The sequence below is a fragment of the Chenopodium quinoa genome, unplaced genomic scaffold (assembly GCF_001683475.1).
Source record: "Chenopodium quinoa cultivar QQ74 unplaced genomic scaffold, ASM168347v1, whole genome shotgun sequence".
Taxonomy (NCBI): Eukaryota; Viridiplantae; Streptophyta; class Magnoliopsida; order Caryophyllales; family Amaranthaceae; genus Chenopodium; species Chenopodium quinoa.
The window spans coordinates 16,205-25,975 of record NW_018742611.1 but is presented as its reverse complement, the minus strand read 5'-3'; the positions used below and the strand labels follow the sequence as shown (position 1 = coordinate 25,975).

General features: G+C 34.7%; 1 protein-coding gene across 1 annotated transcript; it reads right to left on the bottom strand.

Moving 5' to 3' along the window:
* Positions 1–1,491: 1,491 nt before the first annotated feature.
* LOC110721251 (protein FAR-RED IMPAIRED RESPONSE 1-like) lies at positions 1,492–3,621 on the bottom strand. The gene is made up of 4 exons (XM_021900399.1): positions 3,438–3,621; positions 3,141–3,307; positions 2,056–2,163; positions 1,492–1,917 (listed from the first exon to the last, which is right to left on the bottom strand). The coding sequence occupies exons 1-4, from the start codon at positions 3,619–3,621 to the stop codon at positions 1,492–1,494; spliced, it is 885 nt and encodes a 294-aa protein (XP_021756091.1).
* Positions 3,622–9,771: the final 6,150 nt, after the last annotated feature.

Genomic DNA, 9,771 nt, shown 5'->3' with positions numbered 1-9,771 from the left:
ATAATAGGCAAAGGATAGGACATTTAGGGGTCTATTGGTTGGATTTTGGTCGTATTCGCTCCCAAACCTTTTAGACTTGGTTTTTTATTTCAAGGCATACACAATCCCAAATACCTATAATAGACATGTTATGACAAATAAATGGATCATTTAGTTAGAAATGTAGATAATAGGCAAAGGATAGGTCATTTAGGGGTCTATTGGTTGGATTTTGGTCGTATTCGCTCCCTAACCTTTGAGACTTGGTTTTTTTTGTGATTTCAAGGCATATACATCTAAAACTATCTATAATAAACATGGTATGACAAAGAAATGATTCATTTATTAACAAATGTAGAAAATAGGCAATGGATTTTGATTTTAGCTTACATATTTAATTTGTGCAACTTTTCATATGTTTATCTTGTAGGAGGCCTACCAGAAGAAAGTTGAAGAAGCAAGCACCCAAGAGATTTAGAAGAGTCCAAATGAGTTGTACTGGGAAACTGTAGGTGGTCGAAACAAGAAGGGTCGTGTGAAGGGACTTGGCCAAGGTGCGGAGCTGTATTACGGCAGCCGGAAGAGTTCCAAGTCTTCCCAGCAGTATACGCCTTCCTTTCTTTCCCAGATGTAAGATCAGATGGACTAGAGGGTGGAGCAGAGGTTGGAGGAGAGGGTGCAAGCGATGCGGAGTGAAATGGAAGTCGAGATGGAGACTCGATTGGCCGAAATAGAAAGGAGAAACCAAGAGGGGTATGAAGAGATGATGCGTCGATTCTCCAGCAACGACTCATGTTCCAACATTCCACATCAGCGTCGAGACCCCACGAACGACGACCCAGGTAGCGGCGGTGCAGGGATAGGTACTCCAACTGTAGCTTAGAATTTGTGTACATAATTGGACATGTATTTAGTTTTAAATTATGTTGTATAGTTGCACAAATTAAAATATATACATTAATATTATTGTTAATATATATATATGAAAATATTTTCATATTTAAATCGTCAATTCAAAATTAACACAAATTAGGTGCAGGATGTAGGTGACCAAAATCGAATTAAAAAATTAAATTATTGCTTATTAAACAGGAACCTTCCGATGGAATTTTTTGTCGGAAATGAATTGCTTCCGACGGAATTATTCGTCCGAACATAAGAGGTTCCGACTGACGAATATTTCCGTCGGAAGAAATTCATTTCCGACAAAAGATTCCGTCGAAAGACCCACTTTTCCAATGAACACAATCCGTCGGAAGGTAAGATATTCCGAGGGATAATTCCGTCGGAAGCCTTCCCATTTACGACGGAAATAAGTTCGTCGGAATGTTGCGACGGACTTTCAATTTAAGTCAAAATCAGCTCCGACAGACGTAATTCCGTCGAAAAGTTCGTTGGAAAGGTGTCTTCCAACGGAATTTTCATCGGAAAACGTCCATTTTCCGACAAGGTTCGTTACGACAGACAACTTCCGACGGAATTCCGTCGGAAAGGCCGATTCCGACGGATTTTTCAATGTTTCCGACGGGATATTTCTGTCGGAATTGAGCTGTTTTCTTGTAGTGATTTTTCAACACATGAAGGGAATCTCACATCAGTTGTTCTATGCGCAGGCCTCTTCGGCATAGGGGGATCCTTCGGTACCTCAGAACAGCTCTCTTGCCTCTGTGTGGAAGGAGTAACATGAGTTCCCTTGTCACCTTTTACTTCTCCTTCTCCATTAGTAATCTTCATCATTGAAAGCTTTTCATCCACCTGAATCTCTAGTAAGTGGAGCGTTTGCATGACAAGATCAGTGGTGTCTTTGGAAACAGATGACTTCGAACAAAGGGAACCAAACTTAACCATCATTTTATCAAACCTGCAAACCTCTTCAGTCTTGCTTGGATCGTGATATGCAACCTTCACCCTAGTGTGCTCCCTTATCACATATTTCCTCTAACGCCTAAAATGAATTTGTCAGGAATCTCGGTCTGATCATTCAACTCGTACACCTTGATGATGTGACGACATATAATACCGTGGCACTCAAAGTGCTTGCATTCGCACCAAGCTTCCTTAGAAACACAATCAAACGTAACCTTGTATCCTATGATTCCTCTTAGACGGTTTCTCCTTCGAACAGTTCTTAGGCTTGTACCAAACTCTATCCTCAACCACATGCTCAGTGATGTTCTCAAAAACCTGCATTTTCCCACATAAAGCAGACGGCTGCATTCTCGTTGGACTTCTTTGAATTTCGCATCAGTATAGATCTTTTGGAATATAAGCTCAACGAAGAAGTCACTATACGTCTTCCTTACATATCTCGCATTGTTATCATCAGCCTTTTTTTAGTAGTTGCTCTAACCTCAAGCGCCTCTTCATAACGCTCCACAAATTCATAAAGCAACGTGTGTTTGCTTAAATATCCGTCAAAGAAAATGTGAATACTCTCTACTCTTTGGGTGGTTTTCATGCCGGCCTAAAACAAATGCTTCACAAATGCTGGAACCCACATTGCTCGTTCTTCAAACAATCCTGACAAGTGATTCCAACAACAAAACCAATACAGTACTTCAAATTATTGAAATCACCATGTTTAATGAAAAATCAAATCTGAAATGGAACCACCCTTTACCAAAACCCCCAGTTGAGCTACACAAAGATGTATGGGTTATAAATAACAGACCCACCCAGTGAACTACCCATTACCAGTGAACTACCCATTACTAGAACACCCATTTCAGTAATATGAAGACAAAGATGTATAGGCCATTAATAACAGCACCAGTCAAGTACAGGAAGTTAGCATTCCCCCAATTAAACCACAATAATAAATCAACCCGTATAACATTAATCCATTTGCAAAACAGCATATCATGATACAAATGCAACAACAGCATACAGGACATAAAATAAAATGACAAGAACAAATTGACAATTTGGAAAAAAAAAATTTTAAAAAAATAACCTGCCAGCCATTCTTCATCTTCAGCTTCAAATTCCTTAATAACCTCGGGCCAACGTTGTTCAAATTCCTAATGATCTAGGCTATCATAAATTGCCTACTTCAACACTTCCTTCAGATCTGAGTAATTAACATGCTAGCCTAGCTTCTTTCCAAACTTGTTAATGATGTGCTAAATACACCATCTGTGGATTGTTCCTTTCATAACAACCTTTAGAGCTTTCCTGATTGCGGCGTCCTGGTCCGTTAGGATCCCAGCAGGTGCCTTATCGTCCATGCATCGAAGCCAATTTGAGAACACCCATTCGAAAGTCTCAACATTCTCATGAGTTACTAGCGCACATCCAAAAAGAATAGTTTGGCCATGATGGTTGACACCTACAAAGTTGCAAAATGGAAGTTTGTATTCGTTGGTCAAGTAGGTTGGAATCATATACAACAACATCCCCAAACATTTCATAAGCCGCCCTACTCCTTGCATCCACCCACAAAACATCTTTCAGCCTACCTTCTTCATCAACTCGATAGGTATGAAAGAATTTGGAATTGTCATCCACCATTCTCTTAAAGTACGCGAACATGCCTTTTGCATCTCCATCATCAAACACCTTTTTCCTTTGCTTTGACACTTTGTGATGTAAATCTTTTTGCTCAAATTGCGTCTCTTCCAACCCATTCCTCTGCCGCGCCATAGACCTATAGATGCTCGAAATAGGCACCTCTGCCCTTCGGTCATTAAAAAGTTGCCTCACAATATGACGATTTTCCACCAAAAATTTCTTCTTGAATTTACTTATATTCTTCGATTTGCTCGGAGTTGGAGTATGGCCATCATGTTCCGTTTTTTCCTTACGAATCACCCATTACCCTACATCTTAGGACACATATCTTCATCTTCACTAATTTGAGCATCTGAGACTAAACCCACTTCACTCTTTTTCCTCTTCTGAACAGGCCTACCATAACATTAACATGTCCACCTACAATTCCTCTTCGCGCCTTTTCCATTATTGGCGTTGCTTGCACGCACAACACCAAACCCCCTCTGCTGCCCATAATTCCTAAAATAATAATCAACTTCTAACATCGACTTAAAGACCATTCCAATAGAAGGAGGTGGCAGAGCAACCTCCATCTCCACTTCAGCAGGCTCCTCAATCCGAACACTAATTGAGACATTACCCTTCCCTTTGGTTGGAGTCTTAAAGGACTCTTCCCCAGCAACAACCTCATGTGAACATAACATTCACCTCAAGTCAGCTTGTTATAACATAATTTTACACAATGATCAATTACGTTTAATAAAAAATAAACACAACATGGAGTAAAACATAATTTAACACACTTGTAACAACAAACCGAGCATTATATCCACACACATTACCAATATTTTTCCCACAAAATTTGTTGCTGCTACCAAATAATGCTTCAATTACCAGCGCAACGTTTAAAATTAGTTGCTTCTACCAATTGAAGCTTCTTTTAACAACGTTTTAAACAGAGATTAACTTCAACTACCATAGTCATAACACTAAAGGTGCGTCATTCTCAATTTAAATCTATCTACTACCATGGTATTCCAGGTTTTCAAATCGATACCTCTTTCAAACCCTAAAATTAATTCCAACACTCTTTGACACATCATTTTAATCACTCACCTGATTCAAGAGTGCCTCCAATGCTACTGCGCAGTCTTCTTCGCCACCGCAATCATCATCGGGAATGGGCTCGCAAATGCTCAACCCATACTCGCCGCCAGCGTACCTTTCGATATCCTCAGTGGTTTTAAGGTACTCCATTGCTTGCTTAGAGCAGTAAAATTTTTAGGGTTCCTGCATTAATGCAAGGATTTTTTAGTTAGCAAGGATTTTCGAGTTCAACAAGGCGAAAAAAGTGGTCACCTTTTCAACAAATTTTCTTAAGGAAGAAGGTTCCCCCTTGGAGAAACCAAGTTCAGTACTGTGGGTTTGTTGGAAGAAAGAAGTACAAGTGGGGTTCAGCCTCAATTGTGTTTTTATTGTGACATGGGTCCCACCCCGTTTACAAATTTTTACTACACAATTCAAATTTTCCCTCCAATTTCAAAACCCGTTACAAAAAAAGTTGCATAATATTTACAGAAATGCTATGTTATGCATTTGCCCACACATATCAAACCTCCATTTCTACTTCCTCATCACTAGAGGCTTCCTTTGTCTTTAGGTTACCGAGCCTTTTTCACTTTTGTGCTTGGGAGGGAGGGCTACTTGGTGCCTATGGACCCTCTGCCATCCACATTGTAGCAAAGTTGTTTCATGAGCGGGGGATAAATGCAAGGAGGATTTATAGCCTCAAATCCTCTATAAAAGCAATTCTTCTTTCCATTTCATCACTACAAAAACCTACCTTTCAAACTTTTACAGCAGGTAAGGGTGAGTTAAACTTTCCTAACACTGGGACTTCTTGAGCTCACTCGGGATTATTCCGACACCCAAAAAGCAAGCTACGTTAGGGTTGGTTCATTTGTCTATGATAGACACAAGTTTTAAGCAATGTCTTGAACTATTGGACCGCATACTATACATCAACCTGAAGTTCCTCGGTCTGTATCAAGGTAACAAAGGCTTCCCATACTCACTTTCCAATTAGTTTCACTTCTGAAGCAAAGCTGAGCACTCAGAGCTTTTATCTTATAGAAAACATACTACAAAATCAAGCGATATTTATGACCTAAGAAATTTATGCGATTGGTGATTCTGAAACAACTTACACGATGTTATCTATAACTACAAAGTATAAACTGGCTTGAGAACTAAGACGACCAAATGATCGAATTACGAGCATGTTTTCTTCATTTTAGGTTGTTGTTCCAATAGAGGTAATTTTGAAAGCTATGAACAATTCAAAAATTAGAACACGGGTTTTTAAAACATAGGAAAAAAATTTAGAATATAGACTAGAAAAGTAAGTTAGAACATAGATAGAAAAAATTTAGAATATTGAAAAAAAAAATAAGAGCATAGAAAATAAGTTTAAAACATATACTAAAAATTTAGAACACAAGAAAGTAATTTAGAACATAGGGTGAAAAAATTTAGAACATAAGGTGAAAAAGTTTAGAACATAAGATAAAGTTTAGAACATAGATAGAAAAAATTTAGAACGTACTGAAAAAAAAAATTAGAAAATAGTCGAAAAAATTTATAACATAGGATAAAATTTAGAGCATACGGAAAAAATTTAGAACATAGGAAATAAATTTAGAACATAGACAAAAAATTTGAAGATAGGATATATATTTAGAACATGGACAAAAAAATTTAGAACATAAACAATAAAATGTAGAACATAGGAAAATAGTTTAGAACATACATATATTTAGAGCTTAGATTGAAAAATTTAGAGCTTAAGCAATAAATTTTAGAACATATGCAAATAATATTTAGAACATATGATAAAACCTATTAGCTCAATTGGAAGAGCACTATGCAAATGCATAGAGGATGTAGGTTCAATTCCTACATAGGTTATCTTTATAAATAACTAAAAAAAATTCAAATGTTTTTTTTTTAAAAAAAAACAATCCAATAAAAAATATTAAATTAGCACTAAGTTATATGAGCATAAAATTGGCTTGAAATGATTAATAACTATAGAAATTTTTTTACAAGTGAACTCTCACCATACAATGCTCGTCTCCACATTACACAAATAAACCTACGTGGGATTTGAACCCACATCTTTTGTGCATTTTCACAATGCTCTACCTATTGAGCTAGTAGGTTAATGTATATACAACTTCAGCTAGTGTCAGTGAGAATTGAATCAACAAATTTATCCAATAAATAGGACAGTAGTTCAAAATCTCCTCTGGTCGTTATTTGTTAATATACATTCTTGATGGCCAAGGTAAATCAACACCTCTACTTGTCCTATTCAAATGGCTATGTTTTTACAGTTATCCAAAATTTCAGACTACTTTCAGATACAGCAAATCTAAATTTTAAAAATGCAGAATAAAAGTAATAGAATTTAAGATAGATTGAACCAGCAAACAGAGATTATTCACTCTCTGCGTGGATTTCAGAGAAGCACAAAATGCATTCTTCAGCATGAAATAATCAAATAGAATCCTGAGTCCTGACAGATAAGAACCCTACATATCATCCCGGGTTTCCAATCAAATGACTTTAGGCCATATGATGGCATAACTAAGAGGAATAAGGAAAGAATTTTGCCAAATCCTGCAAAGTTTTGACAGCCCATACAAAATTGCAAGTGATTTAAGTTACATAACTCTATATTCATATACCACTTGGCTGCACAAATCAAAAGGGAAGAGCTACACCCCCACCAAAATAAGCAGAAGTAATCAAACTAAACACTGCGGAATTTGACAAAAGTTTGCAGAGCGGATTCTCCAGCTACAATACCATAGTGGCAGAACCAAAGAGTAGTGATAGAATCGTCAAGTCATCTCACGTTTGCTTGGATATCAGATATTAGAAATTGTTACCCAAACAACCATCTTCCATCCACATTTGCTTTATATCCAAAAAACGAATGACCATTCATGGTTGATTGGGGAAAGAAGCCACTTAATAGGGTATGCTTAATTGTATAAGAGATTAAGAGTAACAGGAATAGTATAGGTTTCGTAAACTGTCTACATTCTCCAATTCCTTAACTATCCATGAGATCTACCAGTAATACTTTTGGCAGGCTATATAAAATATATCTAGAGGATACGAATATTATGATACGAAACTCCACTTGTTACATTCCCTCTCAAAATATTACTTGTATAATACATGCATAACAAATAAAAAAATTAGAATATAACAATACTTTTTGTTCATAATTCTTCTGAAATGAGTGAAACATGTGTAACAAAGTCAACACCAACAGAGTAATCACCATCTAACTCCCTTAATTAGACAATTTCATAGTTTTGAACATAGAAATCATACAACATTTGCATAGTTTAGAACATAAAAATCATCACACATGATATATCCCTATAAAATCACTACATGATATTTAGAACATAAAAAATTAAATTAGAAAAAAAAAATCACACATGATAACAAACCTTGAATGAGTAAGACGATGAAGGACTCTAATAAAGGTCAAACATCCAAATCCATCCATCAAACATGCAAAAACCTAGAAAAATTAAAAATAATTTGAAAACATTAAGCCAAAAAAAATCGAAAAAATCATACAACAAAAAAAACTAACACAATTAAACAAAAAACTGATAAATTTAAGATCAAATAATTGAACATAAACTGATAAAGCACAAAAAATCTAACACAATTGAACAAATTAATCCGAAAAATCAATTGCAAATATTAAGCCCAAAAAATTAAACCATAATTAAAAAATTAAACCGAAAAAATGAAAATAAATTGAACATTCTACATTGAAACAATCGATTAACATGAAGAATTTGAAAATGAATTTGATAAACTTACCGATTTTGATGATGAATTTCCACCCAGAATACACTAGGATGAGAGAGAAAGAGATACCTGCTTGAAGTTTTAGGGTGAGAAGATGCGTGAAAGAGGAAGAAGAGAGGAGGGTGTGTGTCTGATGCATGATGCACTAAATTACAAAAATGCCATTACTATGGCTGTATTTAGGACGGTTGGATCATATCTAATCAATGGCCCTGATTGGTTCTTATATAAGATTGAGTTCTTATATAGAGGAAGGTTCTTACATGAGCCTTCCCCTATATATATATATATATATATATATATATATATATATATATATATATATATATATATATATATATATATATATATTGAAAAGTGGATTTTCAAATTATATCAAATTATATATTCTATACATAACGCTCTATAAATACTAATCCTACATGGCGCTCTAATAATTTTTTAAAAATCAAAATTCTAGGTGGCTCTCTAAATTCTTGGGAAAAAACTCCCTTTTATATAGTTTAACGTGATTTCATTTTTTTATTAGTATATTTTAATAAAATATTTTATTATAATCCCTTGTCATAATTTCATTATTTTTTTTTATCTAATCCAATTTTTTTTAAATATCAATTGAACGTGAATTTCATTTTTTTTAAGTTTAATAGTATTTTTTATATATATACGAAGTAAAATAAATTGTTTCTTTTCTCTTAGATAAAATTTCCAATTTAAAAAGATAGTAAAAAATTTTAATTTTAATCTTGCGTAGCGCTTTAAAATAACAATTCTACGTGGCATAATCCTATAAGTAACGCTCTAAAAATACTAATCCTATATGGCGCTCTAATAATTTTTTAGAAATAAAAATCCTAGGTGGCTATCTAAGATCTTGGGAAAAAAAACTCCCCTTTATATATTAGATTAGTTTTGTGCCCGGACGTTGTCTAGATAGTTGATAAAATTTTAAAATAAAATTTTTACTTGAATGTTAAATACGATCAAATAATTCTTTCTGATAATGGTGTGTTTTTTGTAGTTTTGTTAGTAAATAGATATCTATGTTATTATTGACTTGAAATTATTTTCATAAAATTTAAATTATTTTCACTGAACTGAAAGTATTTTTACCAAACTAAACTTTTTTCTTTATTGATTCTCTAATATTTTTTTAAATAAATTAAATAACACCTTAATAAAAACTGACCGAGTAACCTCTGTAATACTAATTGAGTAACCTCTAACACTGACTAAGTATCCTCTATCTAGCTATAACACTGATTTAGTAACCACTATAACATTGACCAAGTAACCCCTATAGCACTAATTAACGAAGTAACTCTTGTAATAGTTGGTGACACGATCTGGCAACTACATATAAAAGTTTGTGATTAAATATATTATAAATGGATCTTA